Here is an 18,829-nt window from a genome sequence, read left to right as displayed (position 1 = left end):
AAAACTGGACAAGATAAGGTCTTTGTCCTCAGTGTGTCTTTTGGTCTTCCTCTCCCTCTTATGACTTAGAGGGGATGTGACCGACACTTTATGTCAGGACTTATTTTAAATGATATATATTGTTCGCACAACTTTTAGAGTTTGGTAGGATTGTGTCCATTTTACAGCGGAAATCGTATAGTAAGTAGTAGAATCAGGATATGAATCTCGATCTTTGAGTCTCCCAAGTTCTTGAGTGTTTCAGGCAAACCTCAAAGTTCTGATCGGGCTATGTGTATATATCTAGAAGGTGAGAAAAGAGGAAGTAATTCTCTCTTTCATCCGGTGGGAACACTCACCATTTGGCCTGGAATCTTATTTTATGGGTCCTGAGGCATTAAAGAATGCAGAAAATGTTTGTTTAAAAAAACAAACCACCTGTCACAGCGCAGTTAGCATTGAATGAATGTTGGCTAAACATTTGTATAGGTATTGATGTAAGGGTCTGATGCCCATTTTAAAACTTGTTGCTCTTTTCCACTCAGTGTTTGGATTCTGGGGATGACCTTCCACTTGCATCACCGGTGATGGCCCCAGCCCTAGTCTACTGACAGAAATTGGATGGTCCATAGCTGGTGTGCCTACTTTGTTTTCTGGCTTCGAGATGTCCATACTTTGTCATGCTTTCTTCAGTCATCAGTAGAGGTATTTCTCCTAAATCTTTCCTATTTCCATGACTTCTTTCTATCCGATCTCAGATTTTGTCTTTTATACCAGTCACATCCCCACCAGTACCTTAGAGGAGACGGGGTGATGTTGTGGCATAAAGCACAGGCTATTAACAGCTGGTGACTCCAGGTGAAGAGTAAACGAATGTCTGTGTACTATGTTTCAACTTTTTTGTAGCTTTAAAATACAAAGTTGGCAAAGTTTGTAAAATAAAAAGTTTGTAAAATAAAAAGTTGGGGGTGGGTGGGAGAACATAAGCTTTAGAGAGGACAGACCCGGTATTTAAAACTAAATTCTGCCCTTCACCAGGTGTGATATTTGGGCAAGCTTCCTAACCTCTCTCAGCTTGGTTTCTTCTTCTATGAAATGAGAGTAATAAAGTATCTCCCTCGGAAGTTTTTATGAGAATAAAGTAAGACAGTGTATATAAAGTGCTTAGCTAAGTGCCTGGCAACTGGAGAGGAGGCAGTTAGCATTTTCCAGCTTCCTCAAATTTGCAGGGCTGCCCCTTGCTCCCCACCTCCAAACACTCAAGCCCCAAACCTCTCTGGCCAAATGCAGATGTCTGGCAATTATTCTCAAGGCCTTATGATAACATTGATTTCCTGCCTCAAGCTTCATTTCAGTCAAATTGCTCTCCCAGAAGCACTCCTTCCTACCATTTGGCCAGACTCCCAGCCTTGTGACCAAATTGCTCTCCAATCAGGGGACAGCCCATCACCTGTCCCTTCCTACCACCTTCTTTCACATTGCACCCACTGGCCAGCCATGCTTCCCCCAAACGTATGGCCTGAGCTATAGAGCTACACATTTTATGGATGGCTCTACTCATCTGAGAATCATTCGACCCAAAGCGTCACTTATGTAATGCCAGAAATGCTTCAGGCCAGACACAGCATTGCACTGTTTCCACTGGGTTGCTACTTTCTTTGTGTGATATTTTTCAAAATCAGATTGCATTGTGGCCCTTTTACTGTTAATTGCCAGGACTGAAAGCAGTTGTTACACTCCCCTTTTTTATAACTACTGTTACAACTTCCCTTCTTCAGGCTCTCACCTCTCATTATGCCCCTTTCATTTACCTCCTTCTGATCTCCCTGAACATTTCACCTCTTTTGAACATGCCCTGCCCCTTCAAGCTGGATTAGTCTTTTGTTGTTGCTGTTATTTCTGTATGGAATGCCCTTCACTGTTTTTGGCTAGCAAATTCTCCCATCCTCTGTACTCCAGCTCAGTATCACCTGTGTAGGAAGCCTTTCCTGTTCTGTCTTTCAAGTTATTAATTTCTTCCCTGTGCTCCTACAATGCTTGATACATACCTCTCCCTCCCTCCACTCTGAGCTCTTAGAGGACAGGAACTGTGTCTTATTCAACTTTGTGCCCCTAGCACCCAACCTAATACCTGGCTTGTGGTGGGCCTTGACAAATATTTGTTGAATAAATGAATGAATGAATGGCTTTGCATTCAAGTTCAGGTCATCTTTGTTTATAATAATAGCCCATTGGGAGCTCTCTTTGGAGCCCAGAGCTCAGCACTGGGAAATTGTCAGGAGTCTCCATTTGTGACTCGTGATAGGTCTACTGAAACTGTGCTTATTTTATGGAGATTCTCTTCCAACTTGACATTTCGAGAGCATTTGCGAGTATGAAATCATACTGTTTGGCATATGTTTCTGTATTGTGCATGGGAATTAGTCAAACTTCCAATGGGATAGTGTCGGGCACGGCCCAGCCCCTTACTGATAACTGTGCTCACGTGTCCACCCAGGAGCCCCATCCATTATTCCCCCTTCTGCCTTAACACATCAGAGCACATTGCAGATGCATACTTATCAGTTGGGCAGGCTACTAAGGGGGAAGGTTACACCTGTCACTTGATGGTCACCTTGCCTTGCCCATGGAACCAAGCACCTGCAGAGTGCTCAACAAACAGTGCCACCTGGCTTAATTTCAGGTCAACATGTGCTTAGGTTTCCTGCAGCTGCATGGTTGTCACATGTACCTGGCCCGGATGAGATGGGGGCCGTGAGAGTGCACCTGCTGGTAATGGCCTCACTTGGAAGCATGATAAAATTGCCCAGAAGGCAGATGTATATGCTTGAGTCTAAATTCTGCCATGACTTAGCAGACTAAGTGGTGGTGATTAAGAACATCTGAATCCCAAATCTGAGGCTCTGAGTTCCAAATTTGACTTTAATGCAGTCTGTCTTAGCTGACACTGGAAGTTATGTCATCTTTCTCCTTAATTTCGCCACTTGTAAGATAGAGACAATGATAGGACCTCCTTACAAGTTGTTGTGGGGATTTAATGAGGTGATGTTTTTAAAGTGCTTAGCACAGGCTTAAGCAAAAAAAAAAAAAAAACGGACTTAGTAAATGAGGGCTGCTCATTATCATCATCATCATCATCATTATTTGACACTTCGACCTTTGCAAATATGGAGTTTTTTTTTTTTTTTTTAACCGGTACGCGGGCCTCTCACTGTTGTGGCCTTTCCTGTTGAGGAGCACAGGCTCCGGACACGCAGGCTCAGCAGCCATGGCTCACGGGTGTAGCCGCTCCACGGCATGTGAGATCTTCCCGGACCAGGACACGAACCCATGTCCCCTGCATCGGCAGGCGGACTCTCAACCACTGTGCCACCAGAGAAGCCCGCAAATATGGTGTTTTAATGCCACAATGGCCAGCTGGTCAGTATCCCTAGCTGGCCTCTGAAATCAGGTGTCAAGGGAAGGGCAAGGCTTTGTGAAACCAACCCTATCTCCTCTATCATTACACTGACATTATAAATCTCATACTCTGTGCAACACCCAAACTTCACAAGCCATTTCTTAATATTTCTTTGGGTTCTGCTAAGCCCATGAATTCACTTCTTAAAACATTAAAGCTGATCTAGTCCTCAGAGATCATCTCATCCAACCCACTTATTTTACAGACTGCTAAGGTTACTGGGATCTGAAGAGGGGATAAGCCATGCCTGGTGTCAGGGGAGTGGCAGAACTGGAGCCAGTACCAGATTTCCAGACGTGATGGCCTTCCTCTTTCCAATACACTTTGCCACCCCTCCTAGAGTTTTGCTCTCAGAGCAGAGACTCAAGCCATGCTTTCTCTTGGTCTTAGAGTTCCCAAGGCCACTTTTCCTTTTTCTTAGTAGCCAGCAATTTCCTTCCCTTGGTGAGCAGCCACAGTTCCAAGTAACTTGACAGAGACCCACATACAGCTCTTTATGGGGACAGTCTGATGCTGGGACAGGATACAGACTGTGGGACATGTGCTGGTGCCATCACCCAGGAACCAGTGACCCCAGCAGCAATCACTGACAAAGCTTCACTCTTACCCCTGCAAACTTAATAAATCCACACCAACTTACACCTTGGAGAACACTGCATTTTAAAGAGAACTGAGACTGGACTCTTTCCACTGCTTTGCTCTGGTTCTCATTTTACAGATAAAGAAACTGAGGCTTGTAGAGGTTAGGGAACCGGCTCAAGCTCACACAGCTGTCAGAGCTTCAGTTTCAATCCAGGTCTCTTACTGCAGTGAAGTGTTTACAGTTAGACCTGTAAAATGGAAACTGGAGCACTTAGAAAATATGTTGCTGCGAGGATCGGGCAAGCTTATGAAGGTGAAAGTGCCAACAGAAGAAGAGTCACCTGAGGGACGGAATCATCGTATTCCTCTTTCCGTCACCAGTGCCTGGCACATTATTGGTAATCAATATACTTATAAAAATAAATCTATGAATATATAAATTTATAACTAAATGAATGAAGAAAGAAATGAGCCACCTAGCAGAAGTGCCTGGAACACAGAGGTATCAATAAATGCTCCGTTTCCCTCGCTTGTTCTGGAGGGTGGCAGCCAAACCCGCAGTCTCTGTGCCTGGAACTTGGTAGGCCTCAATGAGCGTGTGTAGGTGGGATGAGCGGCTCTCAGGAGTGCTAAGCCTTTGAGAACATGGAGAAATGCATGTCTTCTCAGCCACAAGCAGAGGCTGGTGCTCCAAGCTCCAGGGAATGAAATGCTACCTTGGCCAGGACCGCCCTCCACTGCAGGGTAAGGGCCACCCATCTTCCAAGCCGACTATGGTAGTTACCCAGACTCAGTGTCAGACCCAGCTGCATGCACCAGCGGAGGGCCGTGGCAAACGCTTCCAGCTATAGAACAGCCAGTGATGGAACATGGCCACCAGTGAGCGGAGGATGTACCCCACTTGCCGGACTCAATTTCATGCCATTCCTCCATCCTGCCTCTTTCTTTGTCTTCTTGGGACTTCAAATTTCAGTCCCCTGTGTCTGGTGCGTGAGTAAATGAGTGCCTATAAGAGTACCTGGCATACAGCAGGTACTCAATAAATACTGGTGGAATGAGTAAATGAAAACAGGACTGAAGGAAGAGACAGGCTGACTGATGCGTGTCTGTTTATTGGCACAGGGTCCTACAGGGCCAAGACCATTCCTTCCCCACCCTCTTTCCTGTAAAAATAAACTCTATCCTTCCCTCTCCCTGCTCTGTCTGCTTTCCTGCTTGGTCCAGGGAGAATCAGTCATCCCCTAAGACTTGTATGCCGAGACACAGGGACTAGCATCCCCTACATGTACACTCTTCCCCTCTGAGCCCAGGGAACCTGGGAGGTGGCAGGAGGGTTCGTAAAGGCTTCCACTAAGCACTGAGCACAGGTGGTTTGTCAGCGAGGGCTGGCAGCGGTATTAGGAGCAGCAGCAGGAGGAACACGGGGTGGGGGCCACCCCGAGGGTGGGGCTGAAAGGAGCTCCGTCTACTCCCGAGGGAGCACTGAGTGAGCCTTGGGGAGAAGTGTGGGGGGCACACCAGCCGGGCCCTGCGTGGTCAGCATGTGGCAGTCACAGCAGGCCCCGTGGCCACCAAGCCCAGGGAGCTTGGGACCTGAAGAGGTGGACTCCTTCCTGTGGGAACTGGTGCCCTCTGCCCAGGCATCCTCCAGGCAGGGTGACGCGGAAGAATGTCACAGTGAATGGTGGGGGCTCTGCTGGAGGCAGGGACACCCCCGAAGCCTTGGCACGATGTGGTGGTCGAGGAGGGACTAGGACTCACGTCATCCGTGGTGTGGAGGAGCCGGGCCCAGCCCAGCTGGCATTTGCCTTCCCCAAACCGCAGAGCAGACAGCCTCGCTGGGCGAGCTGCCCCAGGCCCTGGCAACAGCTGGCCACCTCTCCCCAACCCAAGCCTACCACACCTCACAAAGCAGCCCTGAGTTCATGGGGGAGCCGACAGGGCAGCCGAAGTGCCGCAGGAAGTCACGGGAGTTGGCGAGCGTGCCCAGCACGCGGAAGCGGGCAGGGCTGTGGGGGTCCGTCACCAGCCCCTCGTGAGAGCTCTCGGGTGTGCGGACCGAGCACCACACCTGCAGGCCAGGACAGACATGGGGACACAGGGTGTCTAGTGCGGACAAGGCCACTGCCCCAGTTGCAGCAGAGCCGTCCTGGGGCACACGGCACCACCGCCCCAGGCCCTGGGCTCCGGGAGCCTCAGGGATGTAGGAGAGGCCTTAGCCGGGCCGTCTCAGCCCCAACCCCTTGCCATTGGCACCAAGGGAGGAGAAAGCGCCCTCCCTCCCAAGTTCCTTAAGGGCCTTTCAAAGCTGCCTGGACAATGGGTTGCCTAGATGGATGTGTCAGAGGGGAAGAAACCCAGCCCCCAGAGGCTGCCTGCTGTAGTGCAAAGTACCTGGAGGAGACCCTGCTGAGTCTGCCACTTACTTTATTCCTGGGTAGCCCTGGAGAGCCACTTGGCCCCATGCTTCCTCCACCACAGCCACCTCACGGGAGCATCATGGAGATCAGTCCCGCTCCCCACCCCTTGCCCCATCAGGCAGGGCAGCCCTGACCTTCGAGATCTGCAAAAGCCTCCTGAAGCCTTCTCCCTCCTCAGCCCTCCTCACGTGCTTTTGTGGACCCCGCCAAAAGGCTTCACGAGGCCTTCCCAAACCACTTTCCACACTCCAACTTCGGCCCCATTTCCCAGTCCCTTCTGCGTGCCCCAGACTTCTAATGACGTGCCCAGGAGGTTGTAGGAGAAGGGCAGACCCCCGGCCTCCCAGGAGGGCAATACCTGGGCAAATCCCACAAAGAAGAGCTGGTGGTTGGTGAGCCCCAAGGCTGGTAGCTGCTGCTCCTCCCCATGCTTTCTTAGCCATGCTTTGTAAGCCTGGGGTTGGGAACGGATGGCAAGTCTGTTGGGGCCTGCCCACCAGCTCCACCCAGTGCCCTGCCCCCCCAGGGCAGGTGAGCCTCAGCCACAAGGGGGCCACTCACGTTGTAGGCAGCCTTAAGCCCTCCGTTGTCAGCGATGTTCTCCCCCAGCGTCTGGCGGCCGTTGAGCTTCTCCCCGTTGACCTGGTACTGGCTATACTGCTCCTCCATGCAGGCCGTGTGATTCTGGAAGGCTGCCAGCGACTCATTCTGCCACCATGGCCGCAGGTTCCCTTCCTTGTCATACTCGCGCCCTGAGGAGAACTAACCTTTGCACCCCACCGAGAGCAGAACTCAACCCTTCGGGGCACAAGTGCCCCCAGCAGCCCTAGTCCACAGACCCCGGGGTCCACGGGGCCTGCTTCCAACATCCCAAGGTTTTGCAGGAGCCACTAGGAATTCTAGGCTGGAGGAGACAACTACATGGACCTCTACCTTGGTCATCAAAGGCATGTGTCAACTCGTGGCCCATCACCACGCCGATGCCACCAAAGTTCAGGGCCCTGGTAGGTGAGGAATGTTGAGTGAGGACATGGTGGGGGGACTTCTAGATCCCACCTCCAGCCCTGCTCCCAGCTCGCCCGCAGGCCCAGGCCCCAGCACTCAGCCCCTCCTGCCTCAGACACACTTGGGGTGGTTGCGGGCGTAGAAGGGGGCCTGCAGGATGCCGGCGGGGAAGACGATTTCATTCTTGGTTGGAAGGTAGTAGGCATTCACTGTCTGGGGGGTCATGCTCCACCTGGGGGAGGGAGAAGCTGAGGCGGAGCCTGACTCTCTCGATGCCCAGCAGCCCTGACCTACATTCTAGAAGAACCTCGTGCCTCATTTGGGATCCATCTTGCCATCCCCTTCCCTCAGCCCTGGAAATCTCCCCTACGTCTCCTGCTGCCCCAGGTGTCTGCAGCCCCCATTCTTACTGGTCCCGGCTGGGAGGCTTGCGGAGCTGGTCAGCCATCACCTTAGCAGAGAAGTTGTACAAATTCAACATGTTCTGGAAGAAGGAATCTTCAGACACTTCATACTGTGGGAATGGTGGGAAGTAGAAAGCCAGTGAGAGAACACGTTGGAGAAGATAATAGTCCCAGTTTGGCTACTAATTAGCACCCTTCTGAGCCTCAGTTTCTTCAACTGTAAAATGGGTGTAAAATAGCTAATAAATAATAATTGCCAATATTATGTTGCAGCTGCTTTATTTTTTTTTAATACTATCTCCTTTTATTCTCACAACAATCCTATCAGGTAAGTGCTAATAGGACTCCCTTTTACAGATGAAGAAACTGAGGCCCAGAGAGGTTATACAACTTGTCCAAGGTTACAGTTAGGTAAAAACAGGTTTGACTACAAATCCCTGCTTGTGAACACTGCATTCTACTGCTGTCTGGCCTGCAGCCTGGCACACAGCCAGCACTTGAGCAATGCTGGCTGCCTGCACTTGCCTCTGAAAGGCACCAACAAGTATCTCCTTCCCTCTCAGTGCTTGAGCTCCCATTCCTGAGCCCTGTGCCCCCCACAGGGCTAAGGTTCAGTACTGATGGGCAGGGTACTCACCCCATCATAAACATCATCCAGCTCTTTGGGCTCCAGGATGAAGTCTGGGAAACCAATCATATCATAGATGGCATCTGCCTAAAGAGACCAGGTTAAGGGTTTCCCTCCCCAGGCTCCCCCCACCCGCCGACCCGGCACCAAAACTGTATTCTCTATCCTCACCTCAAGATGGCACCCCAACCCTGGCCACTGCTCACTTTCTCCTTGGCTGCCTGGCGGGTCTTCTCATCCATCCAAACCAACTGTCCCAGGGCCTCCTCAAAGGCAGTCCGGATCTCGCTGATCATCCCCTCTGCCTGGGAGGGAGGGTGCACAAGTCTGCCTCCCACTCGCATTAAAGCATCCTTTCTCCCCATCTACCCTAGTGCCCCATCCCCCCTAGTGCCCCATCCCTGTCCTTCCAGGGGAGCACATGGGAGTACCCAGACTCTTGAAATAAGGCTGAGCATCTGGGCAGGATGAGAAGGAAACATGATTTGTGAAGGTACTGGGACTGTGGTGGCTTTTTTTCTAATTAATCAAAAAACTGACAATAAGTTAACTGAATTAACATTATAATTTAATGTAGTGCATTGATTTTTATCCGATTATGAAAAGAAGGCATTAATAGCAGAAAATGTGGAAAATTGAGAAATGTTGAAGAAGAAAATAGACCATTTAAAATCTTATCCCTCACAGATAACTCCTTTCAACATTTTGACTACCTATGTCTAGTGTCTTCCCCCTGCTGGAATGTTCATATATATATATATATATATATATATATATATATATACATATACATATATTTACACACATATACATGTAATATGGAATTATGTTGTGCAACATATATACATTTCATAACCTACTTTCTTTTCACTTAACAATCATCAGTTTTAAGGCTGCCTCATAATCCAGCCTAATCACAATTTGTTTTTCCATTCCCCTATGCTGGACATTTAAGCTGTTGTCATTTTCACCTATTATAAACAACACTGCCATTTACATCCTTACAGGTAATATTTTAAGTACAAACATCATTTCCTAAAAAATAAACATTATTTTTCTAATTATATAGGTAACATAAACTCATTGTAGAAAACTTGGAAAACACAGAAAACTTTAAAAGAAAAAAAAAAACAAATTCATAATCCCAACCACCCAAAGTAATCACTGTTAATTTGTCGATGAATTTCCTCCACATTTTTTCCCTGTAGGTACATACAAATATGAATGGTGAATTTTAACTAAAACAAGGGGCAGTGTTGGAAGGACCTTGAAGACTCACAATTTCCTTACTCTGCCGGTCAAACGTGGCCTTCACAAAGAGGGAGCCCAGAGCGAAGCCAAGGGCGTCGTCCGTGTTGGAGATGCAGGTCTGCCACCTTGGCGTGCAGGACTGGAAGGGGTAAAGAGCCAGGCCTCCTGGAGATCGCTCTGCCCTCCAGTCTGAGGGCCTTTCTCTGTCTCTAGGGCCAACCCCTCTCGCTCTGCACATAGGAGGCCTGGATTTGGGGTGCCATCTCTCCTTCAGACTCCAGGGAAAATGAAGGGCAATATCGCAAAGCATGCCAACCCCAGCAGCGTAACCTCAGGAGGGACATGTGTGCTGCCCACTCTATTTGCAGAACTCTTCTCCTCTTATGTTTCTCCTCCTCTGGACCCCACTGGGGTCCAGATGTTTCTTTGCTCAGCTGCACATCTCAGTCTTATATCCAGTCAGTCCCCCATGCCAGAAACCTGGGAGTCACCAGCTTCCTCCATCTCCCTACCCTCACGTTCAATCTATCACCAGATTCTAATACTAACTCTGCTTCTTAATCGTCTCCTCCGTCCACGCCGTTGTCACTTCCCTGTCCTGTAACACTGTTATCTCTTGCCTGAAGATTGCAGCGGCCTCCTAACTAGACACTCGACTCCATTCTCATCCCCCTCCCGTCACCCCCTCCATCCATCTTCCATTTAGCTGCAGAAAGATGATCTAATACATAAATCCAACCGGGTTACACCTCTGCTTAAAACCATCCCAGGTTCTCTATCCCTAAATCAAGGCCAGGCTTCCTAGGCACAGCGTTCAGGTCCCTCCAAGGATTGCCCCAGGCCCGCCTCACCACCCTCGGCCTCTCCGGTGCCCTGTCCTCAAAGTCATGCCAGAACACATGCAAAACTACCACGCTCCTTCTGGCCTCTGGGAATTTACACATCGTATTCCTTCAGCCTGGAATCCCTTTTCCCTGGCTTTCTTGATGAACTCATTCTTCAAATGTCACCTCTTCAGAGAAGACTTTCCTAACGCCCCCCATCCCCCAGGTAAAATGTGCTGTCTCCACCTCTGTCCTACAACACAAAGAAGGTTTGTCACTCAGTGTGAGCACTTATCACCCCAAAATATAATGTTTGTTTACACATCTCCTTCCCCCACTTAACAGGGCTTCTTGAAACTAAGAACTGCATTTATTCATTCTCTCCTTCACCCTCATCATCAAAGTTGAGTGCCTACACATAGCATGCACTGGGTAGGTGCTTCACTTACGTGAACTCAGTCCTCATAACAACCCCACAAGAAATTCCTGTTTTACAGACCAAGAAATGGAGAGTCAGAGAGGTGGGGGCGATATGCTCAAGGTCCCATAGGCCAAGAAATAGAGGAGTTAGGAATGGAACCCAAGTCAGCCTGATTCCTAATCCTGTGCAAATGGTGCCTACACACAGTGGGTGTGAAGTGTCAGCTTGACTGGATTGGAAGGTGGGAGCAGAGTCAGAAAGCCCACCTTCTTGGTGCCATAGAGGGTCTCCAGCAGCTTCTCTTGTGCAGACTCAAAGCGGCGGTCCAGGCTTGATGTTGTCTTCTGTACCAGGTTCCAGATCAGGTAATTGTTCAGGACACTGGCATTCAGGTAGCCAGAACATAAGGTAAAGGCAGGTAACATTTCCACCGCAAACCAGCTCTACCAGCATGCAGACAGCAGGAGTCCCAAGAGGCACATGTGGGAGCTGTCCCATAATCCCTCTCTCTTACCCTGGGACCACACACCTGCCTGTAAAAGTCAGGTTGGAGCTAGGTGTGGAAATAGAGACCACAAGTGGGTCCCCCGAAGCCCCGGCCTAGGGGAAGAGCCTGCACAGAGCCCTGAGCCCCACCCCTGACACCTTGGGCTCCACCCCCCACCTTGGCTCTGTGCGGTTGATGAGCTCTGACACCTGCTGCAAATAATCCATCCCATACACCACCACAGGCTCAGAATCACCCAGCTCCAGCGGCGACAGCAAGAAGGACAGGAACTCCAGCCAGTCCATGGAGGGCGCCAGGGCCTGTGAGCAAAAAATCTCAAGCGTCCCTGCCCCCTTGGCTTTCAGCAGACCACTCCCCCATTGATACACTGGAGCTGGGAGCCCTTTCCATTGTCATAGCAACAGCTACTAGCTGCTTGGAGGCCCCTTCCTATCATAAACCCGTTTTCAGGCCTAAGTGCTCTTCAATCAGGGAACCCAATCACATATCGTACAAGGAAAACCACCATGTGTGATATTTAGTTGGACTGCAGATATTCAAATATCTTTCAGACAGTTAACAAACTCCCCAGATACCACCCAGGGTCCCTACATACCTGGCCTCTCCTCCAGAACCCCCCCTTACCCAACTTTTCCATAATCCAACGACTAAGAGGCTGATGCCTGGCACAGTAAGGGCCCTCCAGGAGATGCTTCCATTTCTCTTCTGATTCTTTTGTGGACATCTTGTACAAGTTGTCATGGATTTTTAACATAATCCCTCTATGCATCCCCAGGCAATGCGAAAGGGACCAAGGGATGGCCCAGTGGGGGTGCCCTAAAATGGACACCACTTTTCCTTCCAGGATAGCAACAGTTCAGCTGGGAAGCTCAGAGAAAACAAGGAAATGAGGAGAGGCTTGGCTGCCTCAGACAGATGGCATGAAGGGAAGCTGCGTGGCCTGTGCTGGGGCTGCCCCCCACCCCAGCTGTCTCTATTCCCTGCCTGCCCCACCTGCAGCTCTGCGATGCTCATCTTGTGGTAGATCTTCTCCTCATCCCGCCGCTGGTCCTGGGGCACCGTGATGTTGGCCAGTTGTATCTCCAGCTCCAGCACCTGCTGCATCTGCTCCCGCGTGGAGGCTGGATGTCCTCCTAGCAGCATCCCCAGCTCCTCCATGTAGTCCAGGTAGGCGGTAAGCACCTGTCAAGGCCCCAAGTCATCCTCAGAGCCCAGCAACAAGTCCTGCCGAAGGCTAAGACGACTATTCTGGCTGCTACCCCTGCTCACCATCTCTTCTGCAGACCTCCTCACTGTCTCATCTGCAGACCCTCCTCGTAGAAGCATTCCTGGATGACCCTCATCATTTCTGTCATACTGCTTATCACCATCTGCTAGGGTCTTTTTTTATTTATTTGTTCAACTGTTCATCATCTGTTTCCCCAAGGAGAAGGTAAGTTCCAGGAGAGCACTGTTCCAAGTTACAGCGGCTTATTCACCACTGTATCCCAAGGGTCTGGAATAGGGCCTAGCACAGGAGCCCTGTAAATATTTGTCCAGTGGATGGATCCGCTTCCCATACTGCTCTACCTTCTCATTTCCTAAAGCCCTTCTACTTTTCCCAGCCCATCAGTGACCATGTGCCCTCATTAACAGCTGAGCGGACCCCAGTGGGGAATTTGGTCCACAGTGGCTTCAATTTCCTTCTACCTCCCATCCTGCCAGGCCTCAAACTTGCTGCCTTCCCCTCTGGTCTCCAAGGGGGAGAAAAGCACAGAAAAGAAATATTTAGTGACTACATGTATATACACGTATCAAATTCTCTGCTTGCGTTTTATATGTAATATATCTGCCCCCTGACCCGGCGCCCACCACAGCAACTCCATATAGTTCCACCTTACAGATGAAGCTTGGCAAGATTACATGATTTGACTCATACTACAAACTAGCAGATGGCAGAGTTGAAATGTGGCCTAGGCCTGATGACTCCAGGGCCACAATCCCAGCACTGCCTGGGCTCAGAACAAACCCATGTCGCCTCAGAGCCTGCTGGCACTTTAGCTGCATGGGGGCAGGGGCTGTTTGTTCTGTTCTGCACTGTAGTCTCAGGCTCTAGCACAGCATCTGGCACATAGTAGGTGCTCAATAAATATTTGTTGACTGATGGATGAAAACCCATGCACAGACCCTCAGCCCTGCTCAGCACTGACTTCCTGTGGCCCTCTTCCCAGGGACCACTCTCACTCTTGCCCTGAAGCCCCACCCGGGGCTCCTTTCATTGCCAAAGGCCATCTCCTCTTCCACTTTACTGAGAAGTTTTAGATCCCTTAATATCCATTCTCTGCAAAATATTCAAATATCAAGATATTCAAAATAACTCCTTTTTCCCACCTCCCCTCTTTCTTGCTGCTGCTGTCAGAAGAAGAGGTTTGCATACCAGTTCCAGTCAACCCAGCTCCTAAAGTGGATGGTTGGTTCAACCAGTGATCTTGCCCCACCCCCCAGCTCACTTACCCCTCTCTCCCTACTTCCTTACTTTCAGCTTAAGACTTGCCTTTTTTTTTAATGTGTTTTTTTTGTTGTTGTTGTTGTTTTTGGCCGTGACACTCGGCTTGCGGGATCTTAGTTTCCTGACCAGGGATCGAACCCAGGCCCCTGGCATTGGAAGTGCAGAGTCCTAACCACTGGACCGCCAGAGAATTCCCAAGACTTCCTTTGGCACTACAGCTTCCCCTAGATGCTGGCACAGGAGACTTCCTACCCAAGACAACTGGTGACATACTGAGAGGTAAATCGAGGCTTCTCCTGCCCTTTCCTGGGGGTCAGACCATGTGGTTCTCTCCTGAATTCTCAAAATTCCTCCCCTGACTCAGGTGATATCAAAACCACACATCTGTTCATAACACTCTCCACTTTTGAGTTTCCTATTCCATTTCTTTTGGGATAAATGCTCAACTTGACCCATAGTGTTTATGTATACCATGACTCCACCTACCTGTCCAGAAGGACTTGGCCCACTCTCCCCTCCCACTCCCCTCTCTGATCTGTCAACAAGTCACACCCCTTCCCACCTCAGAGCCTTTGCATCAGCTGTTCCCTTTGCCTAGAACCCTCTCCCTTCCCACAGCCTAACCTCACCCTAGGACCAGGCTGGCTCCCTGTTACTGCACTCTCGGAATGCCATGCTCCTCCTCTTACAACAGTCCCAGCAACTGTACAAAGGATAACTGCACTTGGCCATTTCATGCCTTCTCTCCCACTGAGTGGCAGTGTCTTGTTCACCACATGGTAGCAGAGGGTCTGGCTGAGGGATGGTTGGTAAGTGTTTGGGAGCGAATGGGAGAAGGACAAACCCCCCCTCTTGGTTGTCCTTCCCCACAGAAGTCTCTCTTTCTCCCGCTGCCGTTGAAATACAAGGATCTCCTCCTTCTTTTTTTTAAAAAAGTATTTATTTATTCATTTGGTTGCGCCGGGTCTTACTTGCAGCACACGGGCTCCTTAGTTGTGGCATGCAAACTCTTAGTTGCGGCATGCATGTGGGATCCAGTTCCCGGACCAGGGATCAAACCTGGGCCCCCTGCGTTGGGAGCACAGAGTCTTATCCACTGCGCCACCAGGGAAGTCTCAAGGATCTCCTTGTTTTCCTTCTCTAGTCTTGCCCTTTCTCTCACTTCTCCTAAGCCTTTGTCTAGGCTTTTAAGGAGATGCCCCTCAAGCCTTCGGCTCCCTCTAGGCCCGTGCTCTCTCCAGGACCCCACCCAGCTTTCACAGCTGTATGCTGACCTCTGTACAGAGATGGTACCCAGTTCCCTCACACTCACACGTCTGAAACGAGCAGCTCCCACTCCCTAAGGGTCTGCCACGTGCAGAAGCGTAAACTTGCATCCTCCTCCTGCCTCCAAGCACTATATGAGGTAGATGCTGTGATCCCCATTTTTCAGATGAACAAACAGCCTCAGAGAGCTTAATCAACTTGCACCAAGCTGCCAAGCTGGGATTACAATCAAGGTCTGACTTCGAAGTCTGCCTTGTTCCTGTGATATCACCACCTCCCCAATGTGCTTGAAGCTGGTTCTCCCTGTAGGCATCCCGAATTCTCTAAGGACCCCTCCACTCCACCATCACTCAGGTGCACAGCCTGAACTATCTTTACCTGTTCCTCCTTCTACTCCTCTCTTCTAACATCCAGGCATCAACAATTCACGATTTGGCCTTGATTATGTCTCTTGCCTCCTCCGCTTCCTGACTTTCCTTCTGCCACTTCCGCCATTTGGGTCCTCACAGACTCAGAGCCTGGAGTACTGCAGACACTCTTAACTGATCTCCAGGCTCCCTCTCTTGCATCTACTTTTCACACCCAGCCATACTGCCTTCCCAAACTAGTTCCTACCCACCTTTCCACCCTCTCATCTGCTTTGAGCTCTACACTTTGCCAAACTGGACCCCTTCCTGTGGTCCAAACACGCCTTAGCTTTTCCTTCTTCGACACTTTTGTTTAAAATCTGAGCATGCCCTCACCCAGTCCTAGATATTCTACAGGGCCTGGCTCAAATGCAACCTTCTTAGGAAAACTTCTCTGGCTGCCAGGTCTCTCCCGAGTCCCAGAGGCCCTCTTTTGAGCCGTGTTCTCAGCTGTCTAGGTCTGTGAACCCATCTACACTGAAAGCTTCCTATGACAGTGGCTCTGAAATGTACGTCTCACAGCAGGTGCCTGTAAAATGTTTTACTGGAAGAGTAAGAGAAAGGAAGGAAGGAAAGAAGGGAAGAGGAAGGGAGAAAGGAAAAGGAAGGGAAGAAAGGAGGGAGGGAAGAATGCAGGGAGGGGAGAACGAAGAGAGAAAGAAGGAATGGTAGTCGGCTCACTAGGTGACAGGATAGGCTCACCTTCGCCACTCTGACCCTGGGTAAAGGGAAAAGTAAACAGGGATCAGCCCAGCTCAACAGGGGGGTCAGGGTGGATATTCTGAGGATGCTCCTTACTTTCTCATTGGCAGTCCTGTTTAGGTAGTAATCTCGAGAGGGCAGAAAGAGCCCAGACTGGTCCACCTGCAATAGCAAGGTGAGGAGTGAGTCCTCCCCACATGAAATCTGGACTCTTGTGCGGGGGGAGCCGCCCCAGCCAGCCCAGCACAGGGGAGGGGAGTCTGATCTCAGCAAATAGTCCGTAAGTCCCTCCCCACCCTTCCCCAGCCCAGTACCTGGATAACATTGCTGTTGGAACTCTTAGAGTCGGCACTGATGTAGACAGTGAAGAAGGGGGTGGCCCTGTAGGTCCCTGCTACTGCCTTCAGCACCTCCATGAAGTTGTCCTGGTCCCAGGGCCCCGTAACATTCCAACCACCAATCTGAGTAGAGACCATGGTGGCACCTCTGGAACAGGGGCCTCTAAAGCTTTCTGGGGCCACATCCTCTCCCAAGGCCTGTGCTGCTCCCCTACCTGCAGCCCATCCCCGGGGCCTACCTTGTCAATGAGGTCTCGCAGCGGCTGGGCTCCCAGCTCTTCAATGCGCTCCACCTGTAGGCAGGAGAGGTAGAAGCGCTGTGTCTTCCGCTCAGCTTCACTGCTGGAGTTGAAGGTGGTGTTTTCTGTTGAATAGAACACAGGTCCGGGTGGCAACCATGCTAACTGCTAAGAGGGGTCCTGGACCCTTGCTTGATCCCTCTCCTTGCCTTCTCAAGAGGGTAGTCCTCCTAATGTAGACCCAGGAAGACTGTCTGCCACAGCAAAGAGTAGCTTCCTCTCCCCTGTCCAGGGACACTCTCAAAGATCTCTAAGCACTACAGACTCCCTGGTGCCTACCACACCTCAGCAGTGTTCCAGAGTGCAGGGAGGAGTCCCTTCATTAACCTCAGAGGTCTGCCCCCTCAAACTCATCTCCACCCCTCAGGAGCCCCCTGCTCTCTGCATCCCCTACGCCAGGAGTGGTGGCAGTCATCCACTTATTCATTCATTCATGGACATTTCTTGAGTACCTACTAAGTGCCGAGCCCTGTGCTGGGAACAAGGCATATACTTGGCTCAGTGCCTCCCGGACAGGCCCATTTACCGAGCAGGTGCTTCAGTATGGCCTGGTTCTGGTCCCAGAGGCTGTTGAAGGTGTTCCAGCGAGAACGCCCATCAGGCAGAGGGTTTCTCCGAATCCAGCCTCCACAGGAGAACTGGTAAAAGTCTTCACAGGGGCTCACCCCACGGTCCAGGGACTCCAAGATTTTTCCAGCCACTCGAATGCAGGCCTCCTTTTTTTTTCTGGGAGAGGCAAATGCTTTGGGAGGGGCCGTGACAGCAGAAAGGCTGGGAGGAGGGAGAACAGCTTCGGGAAGGCTGGCCCCACCCAGGGAGAACCTTAGCAGCCCCTTCTGCCTCCAGAACCCCCAAGCTAAGAGGGCTGATGACAGGAGTGGGCCCACCTACCTCTGTGGTACTGGACCCACAGGGCCACCAAGCAACCCAGAAGCAGTGCAGCCAGCAGTAGAGAGACACCAGCCAAGACCAGCTCCAGCTGGGTGTGCGAGCCCAAGAGGTGTCTTGTCCTCTTCCGGAATCCCACCTGGGGAACAGAGGAGGACCTGGAGCTAGCAAGCTGCAGGTGGGCGACCCAATCACAGAAGTCCTCCCAGAGGGTGAAGGCTCAGGCAGTTTCCAGAGCCATGAAGCAAAGACGCTAACGGGGTTAACTTGGGGCACAGGGGCAATGAAGCAAGCTGAGATGATCCCTCAGCCTGTTTTGTGCAACGTCATGACTTCGAATCGCCTCACCATAGTCCTAGCGCAGAGGCCAGAGATGGATCGGAGGTGGGGGCAGGTGACCCTCCAGGGCAACCCAGAGCTCCCGGGTGTGCCGGCCGTCATGCCAGGGCGGGGGCCTGGTGAGACAGGGATGACCCCCTTGCCCACCTCCACGGCGTCCGGGGAGGCCCCGCCCTCTACGGGGGTCTCGGGTGCGTCTTCATCCCGCAGCGTGGCGCGTTTGTACTCCACCATCTGCCAGACAGTCGGGGCGCCAACCCAGGTCAGGCAGAGAGAGCTGCGCGCCCACTGCCCTGCCCCGGCGCCCCTTGCCCGGCCGGGCCCCTCCTGCATGAAGTGCGGGCTCCTTCCCTCCGGCCCACCGGGCTCTCCGGCCTGGGTCCCTCCGACCCCCGCCCGTCAAGTTCGCAGCCCCTTCTCCGCGAGCCGGAGCCCTTTCCCGACGCCGCCTGCCCCTCTGCCTGCCCCCAACCCCGGTCCTTTCCCCCGGGGCCCCCACTCACGTTGCCGCCGCCGCTCATCTCCTGCAGCGCGACGCTCATGGTGGAGTCGGGGCCGGCGGCACCTTAGGGCTCCCGGCGGCTGGCCCTCCCGGGGGCCGTGGCCTCGGCCCCCGGCCC

The 18,829-nt window shown here is 51.4% G+C and overlaps 1 protein-coding gene across 1 annotated transcript; it reads right to left on the bottom strand.

The window, feature by feature from the left end:
• Positions 1–5,178: 5,178 nt before the first annotated feature.
• ECE2 (endothelin converting enzyme 2) lies at positions 5,179–18,751 on the bottom strand. Its single transcript, XM_024768633.1, has 19 exons — positions 18,713–18,751; positions 18,219–18,443; positions 17,874–18,009; positions 17,509–17,724; positions 16,923–17,047; positions 16,660–16,806; positions 16,442–16,507; positions 12,476–12,664; positions 11,639–11,781; positions 11,241–11,355; positions 9,758–9,868; positions 8,685–8,783; positions 8,488–8,565; positions 7,857–7,960; positions 7,568–7,678; positions 7,375–7,442; positions 7,003–7,193; positions 6,800–6,895; positions 5,179–6,092 (listed from the first exon to the last, which is right to left on the bottom strand). Exons 1-19 carry the CDS (start codon positions 18,749–18,751, stop codon positions 5,916–5,918), a joined length of 2,436 nt encoding a protein of 811 aa, XP_024624401.1. The 3' UTR covers positions 5,179–5,915.
• Positions 18,752–18,829: the final 78 nt, after the last annotated feature.

The sequence above is a fragment of the Neophocaena asiaeorientalis genome, unplaced genomic scaffold, assembly GCF_003031525.2.
Source record: "Neophocaena asiaeorientalis asiaeorientalis breed wild unplaced genomic scaffold, Neophocaena_asiaeorientalis_V1.1 scaffold225, whole genome shotgun sequence".
In the NCBI taxonomy this organism is placed as follows: domain Eukaryota; kingdom Metazoa; phylum Chordata; class Mammalia; order Artiodactyla; family Phocoenidae; genus Neophocaena; species Neophocaena asiaeorientalis.
The sequence above is the reverse complement of the archived record's forward strand: the minus strand, read 5'-3'. Positions and strand labels throughout refer to the sequence as shown.

Bases quoted from the DNA above. Each gene is read 5' to 3' on its own strand.
- ECE2 (XM_024768633.1), bottom strand. From the start codon at position 18,751: ATGAGCGTCGCGCTGCAGGAGATGAGCGGCGGCGGCAAC. The intron at 7,679-7,856 runs GTAAGAATGGGG...TCCCTCCCCCAG, and splicing joins AAGCCTCCCAGCCGGGACCA to GTGGAGCATGACCCCCCAGA. The intron at 6,896-7,002 runs GTGAGTGGCCCC...TCCCAACCCCAG, and splicing joins GGCTTAAGGCTGCCTACAAC to GCTTACAAAGCATGGCTAAG.